General features: G+C 37.0%; 3 protein-coding genes across 3 annotated transcripts in view; 2 read left to right on the forward strand and 1 right to left on the reverse strand.

The window, feature by feature from the left end:
- Positions 1-12,283: 12,283 nt before the first annotated feature.
- Positions 12,284-14,840, forward strand: LOC113113027 (homeobox protein prophet of Pit-1-like). The gene is made up of 3 exons (XM_026279131.1): positions 12,284-12,351; positions 13,149-13,368; positions 14,503-14,840. Exons 1-3 carry the CDS (start codon positions 12,284-12,286, stop codon positions 14,806-14,808), a joined length of 594 nt encoding a protein of 197 aa, XP_026134916.1. The 3' UTR covers positions 14,809-14,840.
- A 1,290-nt stretch (positions 14,841-16,130) lies between these two features.
- Positions 16,131-19,094, reverse strand: LOC113113029 (multiple coagulation factor deficiency 2, ER cargo receptor complex subunit). The gene is made up of 4 exons (XM_026279134.1): positions 18,937-19,094; positions 18,481-18,642; positions 16,798-16,957; positions 16,131-16,568 (listed from the first exon to the last, which is right to left on the reverse strand). Exons 2-4 carry the CDS (start codon positions 18,636-18,638, stop codon positions 16,437-16,439), a joined length of 450 nt encoding a protein of 149 aa, XP_026134919.1. The 5' UTR covers positions 18,639-18,642; positions 18,937-19,094; the 3' UTR covers positions 16,131-16,436.
- A 2,941-nt stretch (positions 19,095-22,035) lies between these two features.
- The window catches only part of LOC113113028 (tetratricopeptide repeat protein 7A), a 30,217-nt gene continuing 26,341 nt past the window's right edge, over positions 22,036-25,911 (forward strand). Inside the window, exons 1-3 of the mRNA XM_026279132.1 lie at positions 22,036-22,251; positions 24,245-24,408; positions 24,745-24,913. Of these exons, the coding sequence (XP_026134917.1) occupies positions 22,122-22,251; positions 24,245-24,408; positions 24,745-24,913 (463 nt within the window). The 5' untranslated portion in view covers positions 22,036-22,121. The remainder of the gene's footprint in view (positions 22,252-24,244; positions 24,409-24,744; positions 24,914-25,911) is intronic.

Genomic DNA, 25,911 nt, shown 5'->3' on the forward strand with positions numbered 1-25,911 from the left:
CATGAAATTGAAATTACACCCATTTTCCAAATGCATCTTAATCTTAATGCTTCATCCATGTAATTTTGCATGTAATTTTATAAACTCCTATCTGGTATTAAATGCAGGACTTCTTCAATAATTTAGTTGGCTTAAACCTCTGCAAGCTTGCATTCGTATCTGTCTCCATCCAATCAGTAAACACACACACACATGCACACAGATATATATATATATATATATATATATATATATATAATTATTATTATTGTTTTTCTTTCAATCAGATATGTCTCAATATGGCAGAAATGATCTGCCACTGCCATAACATCAAGAATATTATTAAACGAAACATAAATACTGCATAATTTTTTTCAAAATCAAGTTTTTTATAATTAAATATCTTGCATCGGATTACAAAAGTAAAATGGTTCACACTTTAGTTTGGGGACCAATTCTCACTATTAACTATATGACTTTTACCTCGATAAACTCCTAATTTGCTGCTTAATAATAGTAAGGTACTGTAGTTGTCAGTTTAGGTGTGGGGTAGGATTAATGGATCTAAAATATGGTGATGCAGAGTAGGGCATATGCATGCTAATAAGCAACTAGTTAATAGTGAGAATTGGTCCCACAGTGTTACTGTAAAATGGCTTGCGAGCAGCATTTCACATTGTTCTGAACCTTTAGTTGACTTTCTTGCCTTTGGCAGAACCTTCCGCATCTGTTGCTTTTCATTACTTTTCAATACCTGCTTCTTTTCCAATCCAGTAATCTTTTTCCAATTTTTTGGCCTTTTGTCATTTTGCACTCTTACCTGGCAAGTGAATGACATGATCTACCATCTTTTGTTCCATTATAACATTCTGCCATTACTCTGGATATGTCTTACCAAGGGTCTGTGTTTCATTTACCTCAAGCTGAAATCACGCTAAAGTTTCCTTAAGCTGAATATAATTTGTAAAAAACTGATCTTATTAAGATGATCTTATCAAGATCTTATCCTTTCCTAAGCATTATATATATATATATATATATATATATATATATATATATATATATATATATATATATATATATAATATAATTTTTTTCTCCCTCTATCCCCTTTTCACCACTACAGTTGTGTCCACCTTCTCACTAGTGCATCATCTTTGTTTGGCTGACCTTACTGTAAACCCAAGGACTGAGGGCTCTGGTGTGTCTCTCTCTCTTGCTTGCCGGCAAAGCCCGAACCAGCTTTGGAAAGTTTTCTTTAGTCTTAACCCTGGCATAGTTATTCCATTCGTACATGTTTATGAAGTCCTGTCAAAATCCTTCCTCTTCTGCCTCTCCCTCTCTCCTTCACTTCCCCTCTTTCTCCCTCTGGGGCTCCACTTGCAGAGATTTAATTTCAGCTCATCTGTCTAAAGAGAAAGATTCTGGAATTGTATAGGGACTGAAACTGTGCTGTTTTGAAACTGTTTTGAGACTTTAAGTTCTAAAGGTTAAAGAGTTATTAAGGGTAAAATACATGTTATAGACCCCATGCAAGAACCCATACACGATCAAAATATTTTTATTTTTGTTTTGTTTCCATGCATGAAAGCTATGTGGTCATTAAAGGGATAGTACACCCAAAAATTTAAATTATGTCATTAATAACTCACCCTCATGTCGTTCCAAACCAGTAAGACGTCCATTTAACTCCTAAACACAGTTTAAGATATTTTAGATTTAGTCTGAGAGCTCTCGGTCCCTCACTGAAACTGTGTGTACGGTCTACTGTCCATGTCCAGAAAGGTAAGAAAAACATCATCAAAGTAGTCCATGTGACATCAGAGGGTCCGTTGGAATTTTTTGAAGCATCGAAAATACATTTTGATCCAAAAAGTCTCCAATGCGCATTAATCCACAAATGACTTAAGCTGTTAACTTTTTTAATGTGGCTGACACTCCCTCTGAGTTCAAACAAACCAATATCCCGGAGTAATTCATGTACTCAAACAGTACACTGTTCTTCAGTTCTCTCTTCACAGCAGTTCAGTCTGTGTACTGTTTGAGTGCATGAATTACTCCGGGATATTGGTTTGTTTGAACTCAGAGAGAGTTTCAGCCACATGTTAACAGATTAAGTAATTTGTGGATTAATGCGTATTGGAGACGCGAACCGTTTCAAATGATTCAGTTCGATTTGGTGAACTTCAAAAAGATCCGGTTACATCGAATGATTCGTTTGCAAACCGGATATCACAAACTGCTTTGATTTGAACTCTCTCTCACAACAGACACGGAAGAGAAGACAATGCTGAATAAAGTCGCAGTTTTTGCTCTTTTTGGACCAAAATGTATTTTCGATGCTTCAACAAATTATAACTGACCCTCTGATGTCACATGGACTACTTTGATGATGTTTTTCTTACCTTTCTGGACATGGACAGTATACCATTCACGCAGCTTCAATGGAGGGACAGAAAGCTCTCGGACTAAATCTAAAATATCTTAAACTGTGTTCCGAAGATAAACAGAGGTCTCACGGGTTTGGAACAGCATGAGGGTAAGTTATTAATTACATAATTTTGGTTTTTCGATGAACTAACCCTTTAATACACTTTTGACTCATCTTGTACTTGGGGGCGTGTCCAGGCTTTTTACCAATCAGATGCTCTCTACAATGTCCCTCCCCGTAATGCACCTTGCCTCTGACTAGCAAAAACAAGTAGCAAATCCTTGTTAATAACTTTGACATTAAATAAAGCCTACTGGGTATCTCAACAGGCATAAGTCCTTCAAGATACAGGACAGAAACTGTGTTGAAATAAACTCTTGTGTTCAAAATTCATTTGGCTTTTTGAAAGCTAGCTAATTAGGCAGATACAACATCCTTGAAAATTATGAACCAAAAAAGCTATGCAAGGTAAAAGAAAATATGATCCAGACCACGAGAAGCTGTAGAATGCATGTGACATATATTTTGTGAAAAAGTTTTATGATTACTAGGCTCTCTGCTTAACGTGTTCATGCAATACAGTTTAGTTGGCAAAAATATGTATGGAGATGGATTACTGTAAACCTTAAAATGGAAACCCATGGTTTCGGGTATAAAGCTCTCATTGCCACAGTTTAGACCACTGTTAACTGTGTTTTGGAGATGACTTGGCCTTGACTTGGCAGGATAAGTTTTCTCCATCATTAGATTTTAGACCCAGATACTGAGAATCTACTGTGCCAGCCAAGTAATAGTGTTTAGAAAGTGAATTTGATCAAATGTTACAGCTCTGGCCACAGCTGAAATGATCTGATTCCAAAAACCTTCACTGGATCATTTTAATACTTTCATTAAGATGTGAAATCACACTGTAAATCACAAGGTTTTATGTTTGTTTAGCATCTCATTCCCCATTGGCTGCATGTCACAATATCTGAAATCATGTGGAACAGGTCCACGAGCCGCTGTGGATTGGATGCAAGATTAAACCTCAAGAACTTCTGGACTGTCTAATTTTTAAAAGGCAATTTTGAGCAATGAGGTTAAGAGCACTTTCACACTATGCATATTGTAACAAAGTTTGTTTGATGCCAGAGCTTGGTTTGTTTGGTTGGTGTCAATGCATTGTTTCAAATTCTGATATAAACCAGCAAAACTAGACACTAGAGTCCGTTTGAAAGGACCGTTTAGGGTTTCATTCATGTAAATTCTGGTATGATTCACAATTAATATGAAAACAATTAAAGCCCCATAAATGTATAAACATTTTTTTTTTTTTTTTTTTTTTTTGCGGGGGAATCAAGCCACATGACATTTTATGACCTGATCTAGCTGACAAACTAATTTCGTTGCTCTAAAACGTTTAAGAGGGACTTGACCTTTTGTGCATTATGCAAGCCATGTCGGATACAATTTATAAATTGATTATGAATGCCACCACAATGTGGTAACAAGTGGTAAACTAATAGTATACTCAGGACTTTCTTTTAGTTTTTCAATAAAACTGCTACATGCACAAATGTATTGTTCAATTACAATAGAAAAAAAAAATCTGAAACACCTGATGCACATTGCTTAATTTTCAGCATCATTACTCCAGTCCTCAGTATCACAAGATCATTCAGAAATCAATCTAATATATGATTATTTACAAGAGTTGTACATTAAACACTTGCTCTGACTAATGTGATTCAAACACACTTAATAAAAAAAAATCTTTAAACAACAATAATGTGTGTATAATAAAATGTAAGTGTACAGCAGTTCCTATTAATGATTTATAAAATGTCTGTATTCTCACAAACGTTCCTAAATAAACTTCTCTTTAAAACCTGCAGGTCATCATAAATTGGAGTGTGATGTGTGCAAGTGCATCTCCAGAACGCTGACAAATATCCAACCGTCCAGGTATTTTATAAATTAGGCCCATGTTGTGTTAATTACGACTTCACAACTCATAAATCATCTTCCCAGGAAGACTGGAATGTGCCACTTGACACATTCATCGCATCCACTGCAAACTGTTGCCTTGATAGTTGTTGACCTGAAAGAGAAATCTGTCTCCAGTAATGTACCGCTATAGCACCCCTTGTGGCACTGCTGTGCATGCAAGTTACACATGTGCTGCATTACGAATTGTGGTCTGACACATTTCTAAACACAACTATGCACAAAATCAAAATGAGCTAGAAGCATTTTTGTTCACTAGCTTTCCCTGGGCATGTTTCGACCTCAGTCCATCTCTCTATGCTGTCTTGTTTGGCCTGTCGGTGTGATTGTAGCTTTAAAGAAGGAGGGAGCCTTCTGTGGTTTTCTCCCCCTTTGCTCTTTCCCAGAAAGATGAATCAGAGAGTGGTGACCGCTGAGTGGCCCAGGTTTCTTTCATCCTGCTCTTAAATCTCCCAGAGCGTTTAAGGGGGTCCAGGACTGCACCATCTCAGCCCCCCAGAGGGGATAAAGCTGTTTAGAGAGTCCTAGCCACTACAGATTAAATTAAACTGCACTGCGGATAATACCAGCAAATGTATTCCTGAGCTTGATGAAAAAAAAAATACTGTAATTACTTTCATTAGTTTTGGAGTTGTGTTCTAATGTCTTCTACACCATATTGCACTGTGTTGCTTTTATGCAGGTGAGGTTTGTTTTCAGCTTCTGACTTTGTTTTTCATGCTGAGATATTTTCCTGGTGATTGTGATTAATACTTTTCACTCCATATTACATCCTGATCTGCCTGAAGGCACGGACTTCAGACAAGAACAATAGTCTTAAACACAGATCTGGCTTTGCCTTACCCATCAACCACTGCTCTAAGCCTAATTGAACACATCGGTTGGACAAGCACCATAACCGTGAGCACTTCCTTTAAAGTCCAGCCGCAGGAAATGACCAAACCCTGCATGCAGCTAAAAATAAGGCCCGTTGTTAGAGGAGAATAGGACCAGGAAGGCGGCAAAGTACAGCAAATATTATTACTATTCAACCACTTCTCGACCACAGCGCTGTTTTGGGGGTGGAATGGGGGGGAGCAGCTAAAAAGAAAAGAGAGGGGGCTGATGGGATAGTGAAGGGTGAAAAAATGCCTCACATAGAGTGCTGGAAATCTGACAAAGCAAACTATGAGAAATAAGAAGAAGGAAGAGGGCGGAAACGAGCAAAGGGAAGAAAAAAAGCGCCCTCGCTCACACAGACACAGCTGAAGACACTGTAAAACCTCAAAAACCTGGAGAGCAGCAGCGCAAATGAGAGCCCAGAAAAGTGTGTGCTCGCCCCTGCCGTTCTGTTGTTTTGGCTTTTCTCTGTGGCTCGGTCACACTCGCTATTGTCAGAGAAGAAAAAAAAAACTGCCGAGCTGTAATGTTGGCACGGGACCCACACCACAACCCCATCCCCCTCACCTCCCTTCCTCTCTGGCAAGCGGGAGGCAGCCTGGCACGGTGCTGAGCCTAGCCAAGAATGGAGCTCTCCGTCGCCTCACGCAATCTGGTGTGCTGAAATTCCCTGCAGTAAAAGCCTGATTGGGAAGACACCCATTAAAAACGTGTAAAGTGAGCAGACCAGGCACGGCAGCGTGCGAGAGAGAGGAGGCACGGGATGAGGGGCGCAATGAGAAAAAACCAAAACCAATTTAAATCGAAGTCGACTGCTTACCCTGCCGCTGTTCTTTTGCCTTTCCATTTCACATTATTTCCTCCCTGCTTTTTCTCAAACCCTTTTTCAATTTAAATTGTGGCAAAGCTCCCTCTCGCTCTATGTGTTTCCCAAACCGAGAGCTATTTCCTGATTCACTCCCTCTTTTATATAATTATTCCACAGACTTGTTTTCTCTTTTATTTTTTCTAAGCGTTCTCACTTCAGAATGATGTCAGGGCCTCCATAAATTCGTTGTGGGTTGGCATGAGTCTGCAAAGAGCAAAGTTCAGCTAAAATTTGGGAGAATGTGGCAGAAAGTTAGAGGGAGAAGCTGCCAAGTCAGTTTTGGTTCATTGAGAATTGCATGCATGGTTGTTCTCTGCCCAAGCGCCCACAGTCATGTCCTTAAACAGCTACCTAGTAACTGTTGCTACTCAGATTTATAATACATCAGAGCATGACATCATTTGCTAAGTATTCTGTTATTCCAAGACACTCCTGTAGCAGACATTGACAATTGAGTTATTAAGACATTGAGTTATTAAATGACCAATTCATTAAACATTGGCTGGCTGAACTGATATGATCATTTTAGTTGCAGAAATTTTTATTGAAGCCAAATTTTGCCACAGAAAACAATAAAGTTAATTGCAACTTTATTTCTAAGAATTGAGATGTTAGATCTCATAGTGTGACTTTATTTCTCAAAATTGCAGCTTTATTTAACAAAATATGTGACTATGTTTCACAAAGTGCCCTTATCTCACAATTGCGACTTTATTATCCCGAAAAAGTAGTATACTTCAAGTTTATTTTATTAAGTGTACATACTATAAAGTAAAGTTCAAGTATATTTTAAGCATACTTTATGTAGCAAGTATACATATACTTGTAAGTGTACTGTTTCAATTCTCCTTGGGCCAAATTGGCCCACTTTCTAGTATATAAAAGTATACTTTAAAGTATCCTTTAAGTATAACAGTAGCAAACTTTGATTACACAACTAGTTTACCTCTATGTTTGTAGTTTGTACTGCAATTATACTGAAAGTGATATGATGGACAAACAGCCAAGTGTACACTTAAGTCTTAAAATATTCATACAAAAATTCAAATGTACATCATTTTATTTTGGGGGCCTGTTCAGTGTTTAATTATATTTTAGATGTAGGATTGTATGTGTAATGTGTCTTTATCACCTTTGCGTCTTCCTTTAGTTGTGAGTGTGCGGTTGTGGTGGTTGGCATGATGGGAGATTTGCACAAAAACGAAGATGTTGTTCTAAATAATCCCACAGCCAGTGAGTAACCACAATGACACATTCTCTGTCCCTTTATACAAACAAAGATCACACACACGCACACACACACACTTACTCACCGCAGAGGCCTGTGCTGTGGCTCCAAATTTAACATGGCTTACTGTCACGCCATACCCTGGTCCTCTGGGCTGATTAATATACCGAGGGCTTTTGAGGGTGGAAAAAAATATGGCCTACGATCTTTAAGTGAACTGGGAATGGTTTTCATTGAAAAATAAACACAATGGCACACACGTTCAGAGAGCTATGCGTCTGTGCATGAACAAATGGGAATCAAATGCAAATATAAACAAGTGCATTGTGTGATTTTCTTGGCTTGTCTTCATCATGCTCCGTCTGCTCACAAGCCATTTCCAACAGTGTTTGATATTGTGTATGTTTATGCATGCGAATATTTTTGTGTGTGGTCATGTTTGTGCGTGCCTCAGGCTACGATCTGAATCATAGCATGAAAAAATAAAATGTCCAAACAAGCAGTCCCCGACAGAGCGATGAAACAAACGACGACCCACAGAGCAAAGACAAATACCACGACAAGCGGCCTTGCACAGGACCTGCACAACTACTAGTTTCTATCACTGACTAAATAGTGAAAAGTTTACTTATTGCCATTCCTGTGATTGACATTCTAGGTGTCTGCAGAACCAGCATAGTTTGCAGTTTTATGAATATATATGACATAAAACTAATTGGATATCTACACTGGGAGAAAATGTGAGCAAACTGAAGCTACATTTTCAAGTGCAGTTGAAGTTATATGATCCATGATAAGTCATGTCAAGTCAAGTCATCTTTATTTATATAGCGCTTTATACAAAATACATTGCCTCAAAGCAACTGAACAACATTCATTAGGAAAACAGTGTGTCAATAATGCAAAATGACAGTTCATCACTGAACTTATGTCATCTCTGTTCAGTTTAAATAGTGTCTGTGCATTAATTTGCAATCAAGTCAACGGTATCGCTGTAGATGAAGTGACCCCAACTAAGCAAGCCAGAGGCAACAGCGGCAAGGAACCGAAACTCCATCGGTGACAGAATGGAGAAAAAAACCTTGGGAGAAACCAGGCTCAGTTGGGGGGCCAGTTCTCCTCTGACCAGACGAAACCAGTAGTTCAATTCCAGGCAGCAGCAAAGTCAGATTGTGCAGAAGAATCATCTGTTTCCTGTGGTCTTGTCCTGGTGCTCCTCTGAGACAAGGTCTTTACAGAGGATCTGTATCTGGGGCTCTAGTTGTCCTGGTCTCCGCTTTCTTTCAGGGCAGTGAGGTCCTTTCTAGGTGCTGATCCACCATCTGGTCTGGATACGTACTGGATCCGGGCGACTGCAGTGACCCTCTGATCTGGACACAGACTGGATCTGGTGGCCACAGTGACCTTGGAACAAGAGAGAAACAGACTAATATTAGCGTAGATGCCATTCTTCTAATGATGTAGAAGGTAACATCGGGTGTTATGGGAAGTGTTCCCGGTTCAGGTTTAAATAATTAATGCACCGTTTTGTGCTATGGACATACATAAAATGCTTGTTTAAAAGAAGTGGGCTGTTACTTTTTTAAGTGTTCAAATGTAGAAATTTTGGTTGCTGGACTATAAAATAACCCCATAAAAAGTCCTGTAGAGGTTTTTGGAAGGGCTATTTTGATCCAGGCCATCTAACAACCTGGTGTTGTGGTGGTGGCTTTTTAAATGAGTAAAAAAATATATTTTCTTTCCCCTTTTCTGTTTTGGAAAGTGCCTGAAAACGAGCCGGAGCTAGCGTGATGTGTGTGTGTGCGTGTGTGTGTGTGTGAATTGTTGGCACGTTTGTCTGGCTGGGTAGATTTGCCGCTGTGTTGTCTGGATGTCTGGGACTGGGAGCGACGGTGGTGTCCTGTTTCGTCCCATCTGAGATCCCGTGGAAGCACCTGTGTCTCTTCTCTCTCTCCAGACAGCCACAAGGATATACTGAGAGGTCATGCTGCTGGGACAAGTGAAAATTCCTCTATCCCACTCACTTACAGCATTTCGTGCCCCAGACACAAGAGTTTGCACATCACTAACAAACCTCAGCAGACCATACATCTGCTTTCCCTCTCGCGCCCGGAGAAGTGTATACTACGTGGGAGGGGAACGCAGACAGCTGGATAATTGCCTGTCTAGATGTACTGGGAGCAGCTTTTATAGGCTAATAAAGTTCTCCTTTATAGATACAAACCTGTTTATTATCGCACAAGTCTCCATTGAGAAAACTTTCTCTTTCACCTTGCACACGAGTCTCATGTGCAAACGAATGGGAGAGTCACCAAAGAGATACAGGTTGGCAAGACACAAATCTCTCCAGTCCGGTTCAAAGATATCTGTCTGATGCTAGAGCACTGACGTCTTTCATGAAGACCATGTGTGCGAGGCTGCACGAAAATAACATTTCCACAGACCACAAAAACAACTGTAATCAGTTACGAACATTCAGTCTCCAATTCACTAACAAGTCTTTTTTTTTTTTTTTTGCTGGCCAATATCAGTATTCAAAAACCATTACTTTATTCTCACAGGCATGTTTGTCTCCCTTGAGTAGTTTATTCCCCAACTCAAAGGGTCCAGTAATGGTTACAGAGATTAAATGAGTGATATTTAGCTGGTCATGTGATCCCAACATGGCAGACACCAGAGGGGCAACTAGGGGGGAAAGTTTGGCTGGTAGCTACAACACCGTAAAAAATAATAAGAAAATAAATATTACATTTTTAAAATGTAAAAGAAAAGTTAAAAAAAAATAGCTGTGTATTCTGACAGAAGATTTTATTCAAGCAACATAAATATTGCGATTTCATTATATTATAGTAGACGTTTTTGTAGGAGGCCATTGTTGATAGAATAAAACAACATTTTAGACACCTTTTAAAACATAGTTGTCATAAGTAATGTTCATTCTTATATGGCTAATGTGTTTTTTAGAAAATAACCACCTTTATATCGCTTTTTTATTGTGGCTGTTTCCTTAGTAAATGGAAAAAAGGTGAATCTGTGTGTCCATCACCCTGTTGTTTGTGTACATGCACACATACGCAGACATGCAAGCCGCCAAGATAGGGCAGAGAGTGTTGGGTTACATTCCTTCCATCAGGGCTGAAGGATAGCCAGGCTGGTCACTCTTAATTCAGCCCCAGGAAATTGGGAGGAGAGACGGTCCTCTCTCAGTATCACTATTTGTGTATGTGTGCATGGTGTTTAAACTTGGCCTCACAGGCATAACCTCCTCCCAGTTCTGTCCTGGGCTGGCCGCAGCATTCTGGGGGTCTGCAGAGTTTGGCTAGTCCCTGTGGTTCTCCAGCTCTGGGAGCAGGCCCTCGGGCTGACCCTGCCTGCACATACACACCCATCTGCTTCCTTTTCATTTCAGCTCTGTCATCACAAGGCTTAAAAGCTTAACAACAGTCATAGACATTAGGCATTAGGACAGAAGAAGTCTTACTAATTCTACTCAATTTGAACAGTGGAATGTGTCTATATAGGCCTATTAAAAAAAAAACAGGACAGGTGTGTCTATATTCAGTCATCATCCCCTCAGTGATCTCTGAGGTTACTCTGAGGTCTTATGTTAAGGTTTTATGTTAAGGTGAGTGAATAGCATGTGAATTCAACTCTCTCTCTTTTCTTCTTGAATAAATCATGTTTGGGCTGTGGAAAGGAACAGGCAGATCCTGGCAGTCCGGGTCTGGTTGACTGTAGACTCTCTCGAGAACACTAAGTCACCCACCTTGGCAAAGACGAGGCTCATACTCGCCATGTCTCTGACTCTGAGGCCCGACTGACTTTTATCCCGTCTGCCAGAGCTCTTCAGTCTGGTCTTGCAGAACCAATTTGATTATTCGTGCTTGACAAACAAGTAGTCGGATTAAATGTTTAATTAAAAAGAAGTACAACTGTATTTTGGAACTCATTCTCATGGAAATTCAAAAGTATTTTACATTCGGCCAAACTGGTGATTCATTTGGGTGAAAATGTATGTTTTGATTCATGCAGAAACATACCACTTTTTCGGGGAAAGTAGAGAGAAAGGTAAGTCAGAATCAGTCCAAACAGCTGATAAAAACATCACAGTAATGCACACGACTCCAGTCCATCCGTTAAAAGCTGCATGTTTATGAGTAACATTCTGACGGCACCCATTCACTGCAGTGTGATAATGCTAAATTTCTCCAAATCTGTTCTGGTGAGCAAACAAACTCATCTACATCTTGAATGGCTTGAGGGTGAGTGCATTTTCAGCACGTTTTTTTTTTTTTTTGGTGGGGTGAACTATTACTTTAATCAGAATATGCTGCTATGTGGACTAAACTTTTATTTTAAGCACTTTTATTTATGAATCAAACATGTGAGATTATGACATGAAATGAAGTAATCAAAATAAGCTCTGGTCTCAGATCCCAAATATTATTCAATATTTATTGTTTAAAATTGAATACTTGTGCTGATTTTGTGCTCACATGAGATCCAGAGACCGTTTCCTCTTGTGTCCATTTCTTTTGTTTACTGTCCCCCTGGTGGTGAAAATACTCCATTACAATTGTCTTCTCAGAATTCCAAGTCCAGTATTCCACATTCCAGTTTGTCACTGCACCACTGAGACCCAGATTTATTATTAGGAACGTTTTTACTCAGATACAACTACTTGTTGTTATTATGTCAACAGTACTAAATAAATGTCAGTTTTATTTTACAGTTGATGCTGACACTAACAGGTACATGTTACCGTGGGCTTCAGCATCACAATGAGCCGCTGGATGAGAGGTGGGATTGCTCTATGATGTCACACTAGACCGCGGTGCAAAAGCAGAGCTCGGTCAGGACGCAGGTCAGAGCTGAATCCTGCCTACAGTCAGACCAGAGAGAGTTTGAAATGGACACAGACAAACCTCAGCGACAGTTCTCTGAAAATTACTCTGAGGTCACGGTTAGCTCAAGTGCAGGTAAGAATATCGCATTTAAAATACTGATACAAAACAAATTGCAAATTAGGAGCATCACAATAATTTCATCATACTGCAATAACAATTCACAAGAGCATATATATATATATATATATATATATATATATATATATATATATATATATATATATATATATATATATATATATATATATATATATAATTGTCAAAAATGGTAATGCTGAAAATTAAAATCTTATATTAGAAAATAAGAAATTATAACTTAATAAATAAATAAAAAATGACAAAAAGCTAATAAAATACAACTCAAAGACAAAAAAAATACTAAAACTATAAACTATAATAGTATCAACTATATTTTAATAGTATATAAGTGATACAAGAATAACACTGCGCAGTATGACATGCAAAAATCCAATCACTTTACACTAATGTTATGAACAGGCCCTGGATAACAAGAGTCTCACAATTTGACAAATTGGTGACTTTGTTTGCCTAAGCTGAGAGTAATCTTCTGGGCCCTGGCATGCCTCTCTCTCACGATAGTGAGTTAAGTTGGCAAAGCCTGCTTTCTTTTGAGTTCCTGGACGTTTGTTTGGAAGCACTGAGGCTCTTAAATCCTCCGTCTTCAGTGAACATCATTTGAGAGATGTGTGCCTACAAATCCAGCATCCGCCACAGTGGTTGATGAAACTCTTTCTGTCAACAGGAAATTGCTTTTAACAAGAGAGAGAGACCTGAGTCCAGACTCTTTCTGTTTGTGACAAAGAGGTCTTCTCATAATGAATTCACCTCTTTGAATTTCACCTTATTGGATGTAAATGTACATATTCGTTCAAGAAAAGATTCTGGGACATCTGAGAGTGGCCGAGGATGGGTGAGACTATACCCTTCATCATCCCGCAGGAGACACCGAACTACCTTCAGCAATGAGCAGCTGGAACAGCTGGAGCTAGCTTTCAGACAGAACCACTATCCTGATATCTGCTACAGAGAGGAGCTCGCTAACAAACTCAACGAGGCTCGCATACAGGTCACTCACCTGATTAACCTGATTAACATGCTAATGAACCTGTTGAACTGATACAGTAACATACAGCTGAATTAAATGTTCCCTCGCAGGTTTAAGTTACACTAAGCAGTCCATGGGTGTTCAGATTGTTCACACTGATAGTGAATTACAGTGACGTTGCAAAATATGTGGATGGAAACCCAGCGGTGACTAGCACTGAACGATAGCATCGCTTCATAATGCTTTCTACATTTGTCCACATTTTTGTGGACAGATTCATGAAAATCTTCTTAAAATAAGTTAAGACATTTCTTGAGATAAATTCTTTAGAAAAGTGTAAGATGATGCTAAATGGAATTTCTGAAAAAAATTCTAAAAGTTGAAATTTTATTAAAAAAAAAAAAATTGTAAATTTTTATTAGTATTATAGTTATTTTCTTGGCTTTGGTATTACATAATTAACAATAGAATTAAAAAGGAGATCCTTAGTTGAGTTGAGTTGATTTTTTTTTTTTTTTTTAGCTTTTTTACTAATAATTAAAAAGAATTAGTAAGCAACACTTTGAATTAAATATGAAATTTGAAGTAGAAAGATTCAAATAATATTTTCTAGTAATGCATTCCAAAATCCTTTATTTAAAATTTCAAGCGATAATTCTTTACAGAGCAGTAGTAATATATATGTTGCCAGTGTTATGTTTATAATTTTAAATAATTGAAACAGCCTAATAAATTCATGAAACATCTTTCATATTTTTTCTTTCTTTCTATTGATTTAAGACAAGTTGGATGTTATATCCTAACTTTCAGCAGGTTATTTATAATTATTATTTATTTCATTAACAAAATTTTTTTAGCAAATTAAATTATTTTGTTTAATTAAGTTTTGACTTTAAACAGTCTTAAGAAAAGAAAAAAAGAACATTCTTAAGAAATGTTTGAGAATTAAAAAACCTGAATACTCTAACGTCTTAAGAAAATATGAAGAAAATAGCAGTTATGAAGAATTTTATTGGTAAACATTTTTTTTTAAATCTGAAAACTTTGAATATTCTCACATTCAGTATGTTAATTGGCTGTGCCACACAAATTACTTATATATTACAAGTCTCCCTTGTCTGATGACAGTATCTTACTGCCTTCTGCTGGCTGCAGGTATGGTTTCAGAACCGGCGAGCCAAGCAGCGGAAGCAGGATCGTATCCGTCACAAAGTGCTGCCGGTGGGAATGGTGGCAGGACGAGGGTCTCTCTTCAGCAGCACGTGTGTGGGCCCTCATTCACTGCCACACGTCCCCCGATTCTCCTCAGGGCTGCCCCTGGAGGATACCCCCCAGCTGTCCTCCGGCTCTGCTCCGTCTCATGCCACCAGACAGCCTGAAGACTGGTACAATCAGCTCCACAGCAACGGACCAGCCTCCACATCAGTGCTCTCACTGCAAACCACTAGTCACTGGAACTAGAGGAAGAGCTGTAAACACTGCTGTTTTACATTTACACAGTCCAAAGGATAAAGCTTTTCAATGACAAAAGAAAGATTGGCGTTTTCTGTCTTTATTTGCAGTCACACAGAACATATTCTCTGAATTATTGCTATATTTACTTAGACAAAAAAAAAAAATTACATTTATGCTGATTTCCTTTGTAAGCACTGCACTGACCATTAAACTTGGTTCAGTTCACACTGAACATACTGTAGATTTTAAATAAGGACTATTATGAACTAATATACAATTGTGCAGTACACCCTTTGAACATTTGAATTACATTTGCTTTCAGTCATCAACAACAATTTACAGATTAGGTAGAAATAAATTAAAATGCTTACATCAAATGCTGTTCTTCTTCCCATTTTATGCTAATGAACATGGGTCAGTGACAAACTTTGAAGAATGTTGTTGAAAACAAACAATACTCTCCATTCTCACTGGCTACTTATAATTTTAAGAAATCTTATACCATTTTCAAGAAAGTTTTGTATTTTTCTCTGCATTTTAGTTGCACCACATGATTTGGTGGACTAGGTTTTCTTTAAAGAATAACATAGATTATGCCAAACCTTTTTCTTCTGTATTAAAATAAATAAACAAAAATTATTATGATATCAAGATAGTTATCACAAAATGTTTTTTTTTTTTTTTGCTTCATACCCTAAATAAATAACTGAAAAATAAAATAAAATAAAAGCATTATGATGAGATGAAAGAACTGTAAAAACAATATGGTGAAATATAATTAGTTTAAAATAACGTTTTTTTTTTTCAATATATTTTAAAATTATGCCCTAAAAATATCTTTTTTTATATATAAAAAAAAAAAAAAAAAAACATCATGAAATAGAAATTTATTAGAGTCACTATATGCAAAAAACATTAATAGTATTTCCTAATAAATTAGCATCATGTCACTGGTCCATATGACATTTTGTGTACATTCAGGCTCTAAAAGCAAGCTAAGAATCAGTGCACCAATTCCTATCCCTGTTTTAGAAATGCATAACACCATCCAACAGATTTCTAGAATTCTGCCATTTGTATATAACATCACCCAAATCAACATTAGAGCCACAGAGGGATTCATTAAAGATGTACAGGTTTATATATAAATCAAGATAAACCCAAATCTAGATTGATTGTGTGTGCTTACCAAAGTATTCTGTCATCTCAACATGTTGAATGAGTATTTTAATACCGACAGTGACAGTGAGAATCCCTTTAAGGCAGAAGGAGCATATGTTTGCCATCATTCATGAGCAGAGCAGCAATTATTATATTCCACTTTTAGCTTCATTTAACAATCAGCTTTGCAGGAGAGTGCCACTGCAAAGGATTTATTCAATAACAACATAATTTATGCTTGTTTACAGTGGATACATTTGGCAGTTTATACATCAAGGTCAATTGTGACAAGACATATGCAGATGTGAGTGCAACAAAGGAATGCATCCGTACAAAACATCTCTCGTGACTTTATGACCCTCGCCACTTCATGTCTGACATTTATAGAGGTTATACTGAAGCATGAATGAAATCACACACACATCAGAGGTAATCTGCATTCACAGTAAGGCAGCGGCTCTTCCTCTCGGCTTTTACTCCAGAGATCTCGCAAACTCTGCATAGTCGATGTAGCCATCGTTGTTTTTGTCATCGTCTCTGAGGACATCATCAATGAGGGTGATGAGATCCTCTTCTCTCATTGGCTGGCTACTATCTCCTCCTTCCTGGAAACCAGGTGACAATTTTAATTTTAATTAAATGGAATAAATAGATAGAAGGAGAGGCTTGGACGAGAGTACTTCGTGTTAGATTACAAAATCCAGTGGAAGTTCTACTTAAATTAGATATTAAATATCCCATATAAAATTTTAAAAATAACCTATTTATTATCAAGTCATAAAAATATGATTAATAATGAATGGGGAGGTATGTCCAAAATTCAAGCACACACACCTCTTTATGAACATGAGTGATGGCCGTGGCGATTTCGAGTCCATCCAGCAGATTGTTGCCATCGTAGTCGTGCATCTTGAAGTAGTGAAGCTGCAGCTCTTGAGGCGTCATGTCCGTCTCTGGCTGTTCAATCACCCCTTCTAAATGCTCCATGATGTGGCTACAGCAGAACAAAAGAAAGGTTCAATCACACACCTTCAGATGATCGCATCAGTCAATAACTGTGACCTTCGGTTAGAAGTTACGAAGAAAGGGAAGTAGCGACAGATCTTTTCTTTTGCATTGTGACAAACATCCAAATGCATCGTATTAAAGAAAGAAATGATGTTCGGGCAGGGTTCTGTCCATCAGATTTATGACTGGATGTTGAGATGTGGGTGAGTCAGATGAACCTGCAGAGGCGGCTGTTTTAAGACTAAATGATTGCAGAAATGTGTCTGTTGTTTTCAGTGGAAGATCCAGTTATTACATTTTGATTAAAAACAATCAGGTAAAAAACAAACAAACAAATATATATATATATATATATATATATATATATATATATATATATATATATATATATAACATATTATATACTTAGGGAGGTGCAAAAATCTAGCACAATTAATATTTCTGTTTTGCCAGAATATTTACAGCAGGAAATACCCAATTTTAGAATATTTAAAACATTATATCTTAACACTTCTTTTCAAAAGTTGTGAAATATGTTGACAATATAAAATATATTTTTAAAATGTCATTCATCACTGCGATCAATAGTGAATTTTCAGCATCATTACTCTAGTCTTCAGTGTCACATGATCTTTCAGAAATCATTTTTACATGATGCTCGGTTTTTAGATAATATTATTATTGGTGTTATATTGTTAGCAATTACTAAAAAGATTTTTTTTTTATTATTCTATAAAAGTTTATCTGCTTAATATTTTTGTGGAAACCATGATTAGACTTTAGAAGAACAGCATTTATTTGAAACATTTAGTAGAATAAATGTCTTTATTGACACTTTTTTATTAATTCAAAGGTTCTTGCTAAATAAATATTTTTTGGTTCAAACTTAGCCCAAAACTTTGAATGGTAGCATGCTGTGATTTTTAGAATGATTATGCTAATTTCTGAAGGATCATGTGACACTGAAGACTGGAGGAATAATGCTGAAAATTCAACTTTGATCACAGGAGTAAATTACATTTCAAAATATATTACAATAGAAATTAGCTAATTTTTAATCAAATTATAATATTTCACAATATTATGTTTTTTTTACTGCATTTCTGATCAAATCCTAAAATGTTAGTCATTCTAAATTTTTGACCAGTAAAACACTATTTATATACACATTGACCAATGATTACAAAAACTGGAATCAAAAACTAAACAAAAAGTAGTTATTAATTGCTATTAAATTGGCGAAGAAAAATGATTTAAAGGTGTAGTATTTAAAAAGTTCTGTGGATGGGTTGAGCATGACCTTTGTTTTCCTGACATGTTATTTGCTGGAGGACAGCCGGAGATCAGGACAGTCTGCACTGGTTCAGAGGTCTTTTGGCATTTCAAAGCTAATGAATCAAAAGCTCAACAAACACTACAGACATACAGTATCTGTCACACAAACAGCTTCACAGATTTGAATAGGTGCGTAGGCTCCAAACAAGTTTTAAAGTCATGAAAACTACTCACTCTTTATCCTGAACCATATTCCTGTCCAGCCGGATGATTGGAGGAGGCTCTTGATTTGAAGCAGCTGGTTCTCCATGCTGTCCTCCATGAGCCCATACAGACAGCACACAGCAGGAGCACAGCAGGAACCAGCTCCACAGTCTGAGCTTCAGTCTCATCACACTGAGATCACCAGAAGAAGAAGAATGAGACATGTGGCTGACATATGGAAGAACTTGAAAAATGACAGAAGTCAAATCACGTCGTTACTATCAGAAATGAAATATAACCGACTCTAAGCATGTGAAAGACTAAAAAAAAAAAGAGATATCGTTAGATGTGAATACTGAAATATTAGAGGAAGAGCAGCCACATTCATACAGACGTCACCCGTTACATTGTCAACAGAAAGCTTTTCTGCTTCCCTCTTAATGCGGCTTAGACCAGTATTACAACATACACGTCTATATTACTCACCTGCTGTAAACCACAGACGACGCTTGAATATTCGTTTTATTTCTTCAGACACAGTGAACTTCTACTGCTGGTGTTTACTGAGCACCGTTCTTTCTGACCGCCGCAGCTTGCCGTAGTTACCTTTCATCCCATGAATGGACACGACAGCTAAACTCTGATTGGACGCGAAAGCATTTTATTTATTTATTACAGCGTTTTAAATTGCATTATGTTTTATGTGATGTCAGCACACGAAAAATACAATGTGTTACATTTTGGGATGGAAGAAAAATGCTCTAGCTTACATTAAAATCTTTACTGCAATAATAAAAACGTAAAAATATGTTTTGCGCTTATTAGATATTTTGTTAAATGTTACATTTTTACATTTCATTATGTTTTATGTGTCGTCAGCACATTAAAATACATTGTGTTACATATAGAAGAAAAATGCACTACATTAAGCTTTACAGCATAAAATAAAACGTAAAAATATGTTTTGTGCTAAATACAAGTATACATATTTATAGTAGTGTATATATATATAGAGAGAGAGAGAAGTTGTAAAAAAAAAAATTGTTTATATCTATATATTTGAGTGATTCTGTCGCGTCGCGTATGAAGTGGACACGATTTTGGATATTATTTGGATACACACACGCATATTTTATTTTATTTTATTTTATTTTATTTTATTTTATGTGTTTTTTATGCATCCTATCGACATTGTCAACCTTCAAAGAGATATGAAGAATAACCTGAAACCAAGCAGTATGTTCTCCAGGTCAGGACGAGGCGCGCGCTGATCGGATTTGAGTGCTGCTGCGTCATAATGCGCTCTGTTCAGTAATGATTCACAGCTACAGCTCTCTGATGATGGTTACTGTGTGTGTCCCTCCCTAATCAGTCACCACGGTCTTCTGCATGGCAAACTTCTGCAAAGAAAATGAGAGGGCCAAAGCTATTTTCCAACGGCTGGTTCGTTCTTGGTGTCGTAGAAATGTGACTTTTAGGATAGACGTAGCAACTGTAGCACTTGGTAGGTGGATAATGGAGATTTTACAGTCGGTCAATGAAAGTTTATTTTGATAGCTGGAAACTATAGTTTAATGAAGTACTTAAAAAAACGGTTGACTTTTAATATGTTTTTGGAGTTCAAAGTTTGTCCATATTAGACACACGAAAAGCTTTCAAACACTATATCGCCCACTGGATGGCGTCAATGTCTCGGTATTTGGAGGACAGGTATCTCATTTGCCTGCCATTTGTGTTCTGTTTCAGGTGTTTGCATCAAAATAGTCAGTATTTTCATCTAAACAGACTCAAAGACTTGGTCTCAGTCCAGACTATGATGGAAACAGCTAGTTTAGGTGATATAACTGGTTAAATAGCCTAGATTTAGTCATCTCAGTGGAGGGATTTCAGGGAAATGGGACATAGGACATGTCCTGTTAAACCTGTTAAACTACACTTATGGTCTTAACAGACACTTAACAGACAGTTGTGACCCAGTAAATGGTGTTTGCTGGGTTTATAAGACTGAGACATAGTTTTGTGAGTCTCTCTTTATTTTAAAGGAATAGTTAACCCAAAAATGAAAAGTAAATAAATATATAAAATAAAAATAGGTGAAAATTTATTTATTCTCAGCTCATCCAAGATGTATATGCGTTTTTTTTTTTTTTCATGGGAGCAGGTTTGGAGAAATGTATAAATCAGTTGCTCGTCAATGAATGTGTGCCGTCAGAATGAGAGTCCAATCTTATCCGATTTGATCCAGAGTCAAATTTTATCAGCTGTTTTATCCAAAGTAATCGACTCCAGTCCATCAATTCACATCTTATAAAGTAAAAAGCTCGTTGTTTGTAAGACACAAATCCATCATTATGATGTAAATTTACATTTTTGTTTTTGGTCAAAATACCTGCCCATAATCCATAATAAAACTTCCTTCAGTGGAAAAAGTCCACCCCCCGCTGTCCTCTCACACCAAAATCCAACAATATACAGTTTTTTTTTTTTTTTTACTTGTAAACGGTGTTTGATCTCTGCATATTTATCTTCTGATTCAGACAACTTGAGATGACTTGTCTTGTACACTGGAGACAGCAGTTTTATGGATAGAGGACTCATGGAAGCAGCTTTTTGCCTCACAAGAAAATCATTGTAATGTTTTTATTAGCTGTTGGGACTCTCAATCTGACGGCACCCATTCACTGCAGAAGATCTATTGGTGAACAAGTGATATAAAAATGTTTCCGAATATGTTCATCATGGTCAGACTGGAAAGATCACCTAGCCTAAGTCAGCTGGACTGATTTAAGATGTTTTAAGAGCATTGTAATTTATATATTTTTGTAAGGACTATTATATATTTTTTGTAACAAGGAATCAATCTCAGACTTGATTTGTTAACAGGGTTCATTCATCTGAGAATATATCAGGGAATGGAATTTCCAGGGTTGACCAAGATTAGGTTGATTAGGAAGTCATGGAATTTTTCCTCAGCTCTAAAATAGCCTATTTGTAAAATATGCAAAAACGTTAATTTTGCATACCCGCAGAGAACATGAGAAAATGTGGTTATTTGCATAAAACAAGACCTATTCCACTGGCTACGTCACAAGCCAACGCTCACGTTTTGATTCAGCAAATCAGTTATTTCAATCGAATGCAGACAACGTGATTATGATAATGCATTCATACTTAAATTAAAAATTTTTGTTCTAACCATTAAAATACTGCATGAAAGATGTTCTGCTATAGGAACTAGGCTATATCAGACCAGGTTCCCAAATATTTTGACCATTTGATTATATTTTTATTTTATTTAATATTCAAAATCTCATCAGCATCTCTTTACACTAAGCAGTACATAATGTACTGCTTAGTGTAAAGAGATGCTGATGAGATTTAGAATATAAAATAAAATAAAAATATAATCAAATGGTCAAAATATGCGCTGAAGAGTTTTACAAAGTTGGGTGCAACTGTAAAGGAAAACGTCACTAAATGTAGCATTAAAGAGGAATAATAGTTATTGAATTATTAAGAAGAATAATCAATAGTCTTCAGTCACTGCACTGGGCAAAGCCCATGGCAAAGCCCCGTAATGTTTGTTCGCACATGCTCAGTGAGTTTCTCGCTGTCAGTCGGCAGTCACTCCTCTGGTGTCGGCGGAGCGCGGTCACAGAGACTCGGGCGGGATGTCCTCGCGGCTCTCCTTCTCTCAGTACCGCTTAGAGGCGGAGGTCGAGCGCTGCCGCGCGGAGTGTCAGTGGGACAAAATACCGTCTTTACTGGAGCAGCTCGCTGCCGCGCGCCTGCATGACGATGGTAAGTGCGCGTGCCACAAGAGAACAGAATAGAGCATAGCCAGCATTGATGAGTGTGAGAGAGTGTGTGTCTTGTTCCGCATGAACTTTGCACCTTTCTGTTAAACTCTCATGTTTACTAATGTGTGCTGATATCAGCAACAGAAACTGGCATGCACGTTTGAGTCTACTTTTTTTTAGCAAGTTCACTCTGAGAGAGAGAGAGAGAGTGTGTGTGTGTGTGTGTGTGATAGAGAGAGACTGTGTACCTATAAAGCCAGTTACTCACGTGAATCAGAGATGAAAATGTGTGCACACACCCTTGTAGTTAATACAGGTATAAAGCAATAGTGTCATCATTTAGTCACCTGCTCTTACATTAGGGTATACTTAAACACTTGCACTTGAAAAAAAACAACAAATTGACACATTAGCCATTTCATTTTCTGTGTTTTTTTTTTTTTTTTTTTTTTTTTTATATTATGGAATTCGTTTCATTTTGGGATAGCAGAGTGTCCACCATTTGATGCACATCATGCATGAACTTATGGACACCCTTCTTTACTGTCAGTAAGATTTTTGGTTCTGAAAAAAAGGGTAGCACTGTATTTTACAGTCCTGTTCCTCATGTACATACTATGTAATTATTAATTACAATAACCTACCAACCTAACCAAAGAACCTACCCCTAAATCTAACCCTACCCCATGTAGTTACCTTGTGTTACCAGAATTTTCTTAGATAAATACACTGTAAGTACATTTTAAGTACATGTTAGTACACTTACTGTAAAATAAAGTGCAACCAAAAAAAGTTATATTTATATTCAGTAAGGATGCATGGAATTGTTTAAAAGTGACAGTAAAGACCTTTGTAATGTTACAAAAGATACATGTTTCAAATAAATGCTGTAAATGCTTTCTATTGATGAAAGAAACCAGAGTTTGTTTCCCTAGAAGTAAATATTAAGCTTTTTTATGTTGATAATAATAATAAATTATCATTGAGCACCAAATAAGAATTTTATCATGTGGCACTAGGACAAAATTCAGCTTTGCATCACATGAATAAATCACATTTTAAGCAATTACTTTAAAATGTAATGAGATTGCAAAATATTACTGTTTTACTGCATTTGTGATCAAATATAATATGTGTAAAAAATGTAAATAAATGTTCTTTTTTTCCAGATGAACCATCCCTTTAAGATTTGGAATTAAAACCCAGTCTTTTCACTTTCTCAATTTCCCAAAGATAAACATGCTGGCTAAACGCGTCCTGTGTTCATTGTTAAATAAACAGCAGTAATAGGTTAACACAAGGCACTCCCAGGATGTGTGTCCACAACTGTCCAGATCAGATCTCTGACCCAGCACGTCTTGTTTCGCCATTGCAAATGCTCAGACACTAATTTCCCAGTGGGGAAACAAACTCAAGTCAGTAAAAGGTGGCCACAGAACATATTATTCAGTGTATTACTACCAAGGGTTTTTGAACGATGTACCGAGTTACTTCATATTCAGTAAGGGAAATGTCATACATTAACTTGACATATAATAAAAGTCTGGCTTCAGAGGGGAGTGAAAAGTTGAACCAAACAGGAAATAACTCATCCACAGTGTTTACTCAAAATATGCATGAAGGCAAAGTGAATATTTTCAAAGCTCCTTCTTGTCGGACTGTATATTTGAGCTGAAACGAACACATTTAACTCTCTAAACATGGACCCAATGCTGTTGTAGATTAATATGCAATCTAGACATGTTATCAGCCATTCTGTCATGATAAAATCCACTGCTGGATGAAAAATGACATGATGCCATGAAGACATTAAAAAAAATAAAATAATAATAATAATATATATATATTAGAACTATTTTAGATGTGATGCTGGTGAACATTTTATCCTTAAAAGAACCCAAAGATACACTGTCCACCATAATCAGCCAACGTCAAGCATGTTCTAGTCTTTCTCCTTCAACCTTTGCCCAGCTTCCGTCTCTGTTTGTCTGTAGATGATTATAGGACACTGCTGCTGGCAGAAGCTCTGTTGGAGGAATGTCTGCTTGAGAACATGACCCTGCTGAAGAATTCTACACCTCTGTCTGAAGATTCGCAGCCCAAACTATCCCGAGCCAAAGCTCACCTCAACAGCATCCTAAGCAGAGGACACCTGGAGGTCTGGCACAGTCTCTCTCTTGTCAGTTAAGCATCTCTGAGAACAAGAAGAAGCACTTTTGGGGGATTTAGTTTAGCTTTGTGAACAACTTAAATTCCATCAGTTTTAGTAACTTAAGTTAGATGTATCAAACAATGGTGCAACAGTGTTTCTGAGCCATTTTTTTCTTTGTTCTTTAAAAAAAGATTTATTTCTTTGTGCATTTATTAATACTATATTGGTTTATATTTTACCAATTAAAGACAAAAAGATAACATTTAGTTTTTTTGTCCACTTTTTTAATTGCAATTACAATTTTTTGTGCAGCCCGGTGATTTTTGTTTTCTTCCTCTATAGCCGCACTACCTGAATGAAGCCCTGCTCCTGCTGGCTAAAGTGCACTATGTTCAGGGACGCTACAGGGACGCCCAGGGCATGTGTGCCAGAGCTGGTGTGGATGATTTCACCCGCCACGAGCGGCCGGTCTACCAGCTGCGCATGCTGGCTGAGGCCTTTGTCATTAAAGGTATAAACAGTTGAGAGATCACTAATAGCTCATGAATCCTTCCTCATTATTGAATAATTAAATTATCACAAGGCAATTAACATACTGTATACAGTAATGCAAAAAGTAATGTGTTGTAGCTTCCTGCAGCCGTTCAGCATCGACACAGTCTCTTTAAAATTTTGACAATATTAATCTTGTGAAACCGTAAAAGTTCTCTCAAGTTTAGTGTGTCTTAATCGAAAAAAAAAAAAAAAATCTCTAAATGATTGACTTTCAAGCTATTTTGCGCGTAAGTTAAAAGACTATGTTCCTTATACAGCATGGCCATTATAATTGCTAGAGCAACTAAATTGTGCATTTATGAAGTTATCTTGTAATTTTCATTGCTTCATTCCACTGAGTATTTGCCTCAGGCATGCTTTTGTTGGACTCGTACCCAAGCTAAAGTGTACAGTGAAAAAAAAAAAGGCTCTGCATTGCAATCACAGAGAAGTCTGTTGATAGGAGTGTGTGTTTTCTTTTTTCATACCATCAGACAGAATGTAAAAACAGAAGTAAAAAAGAGGCAGTTTTACGTCTTTGTCTACAGGGAAGCTTCTAAATATATATTTTTAGTTGTCTTTTATAAAAGGGGTTTTCCAGTGCATCACATCCTGTATTTGTAGAATGTCCATCAATAGTTTTTTTTTGTTTTGTTTGTTTTTTATCTCCCATGATTTTCTCACACAGAACATTTTCTCACACTATTAACAAGTACCAAAAAGTATGTGGTCCCAGGGGTATGTGTATGTGTATAAAAATGACCACCTGACAACATCAGCACTCCAACAGTAAAGAACACATATTGAAGTATTTATAAATTTGACTGTCTGTCCATATGTCTTTCTGTCTGTCTGTCTATCTTGTATAATGTTGCCTTTTCCAGATCTACTTTCTCTACTCATCAAAAACAGTTTCTCTTGTATAGAGAGTTTCTTCTCACTTGTTAAGTGTTCATTTTGGTTGCTGTATACAAC

Source organism: Carassius auratus, chromosome 13 (assembly GCF_003368295.1).
Source record: "Carassius auratus strain Wakin chromosome 13, ASM336829v1, whole genome shotgun sequence".
Taxonomy (NCBI): domain Eukaryota; kingdom Metazoa; phylum Chordata; class Actinopteri; order Cypriniformes; family Cyprinidae; genus Carassius; species Carassius auratus.

What these genes read in the sequence shown, in the direction of transcription:
- LOC113113027 (XM_026279131.1), top strand. Translation starts at nt 12,284, where the DNA reads ATGGACACAGACAAACCTCAGCGACAGTTCTCTGAAAATTACTCTGAG. An exon ending in GTCACGGTTAGCTCAAGTGC is followed by an intron (nt 12,352 to 13,148) that starts AGGTAAGAATAT and finishes TTTCACCTTATT; the next exon opens with GGATGTAAATGTACATATTC. An exon ending in TCAACGAGGCTCGCATACAG is followed by an intron (nt 13,369 to 14,502) that starts GTCACTCACCTG and finishes TGCTGGCTGCAG; the next exon opens with GTATGGTTTCAGAACCGGCG.
- LOC113113029 (XM_026279134.1), bottom strand. Translation starts at nt 18,638, where the DNA reads ATGAGACTGAAGCTCAGACTGTGGAGCTGGTTCCTGCTGTGCTCCTGC. An exon ending in AATATGGTTCAGGATAAAGA is followed by an intron (nt 16,958 to 18,480) that starts GTGAGTAGTTTT and finishes GTTCTGCTGTAG; the next exon opens with CCACATCATGGAGCATTTAG. An exon ending in TCACTCATGTTCATAAAGAG is followed by an intron (nt 16,569 to 16,797) that starts GTGTGTGTGCTT and finishes CCTGGTTTCCAG; the next exon opens with GAAGGAGGAGATAGTAGCCA.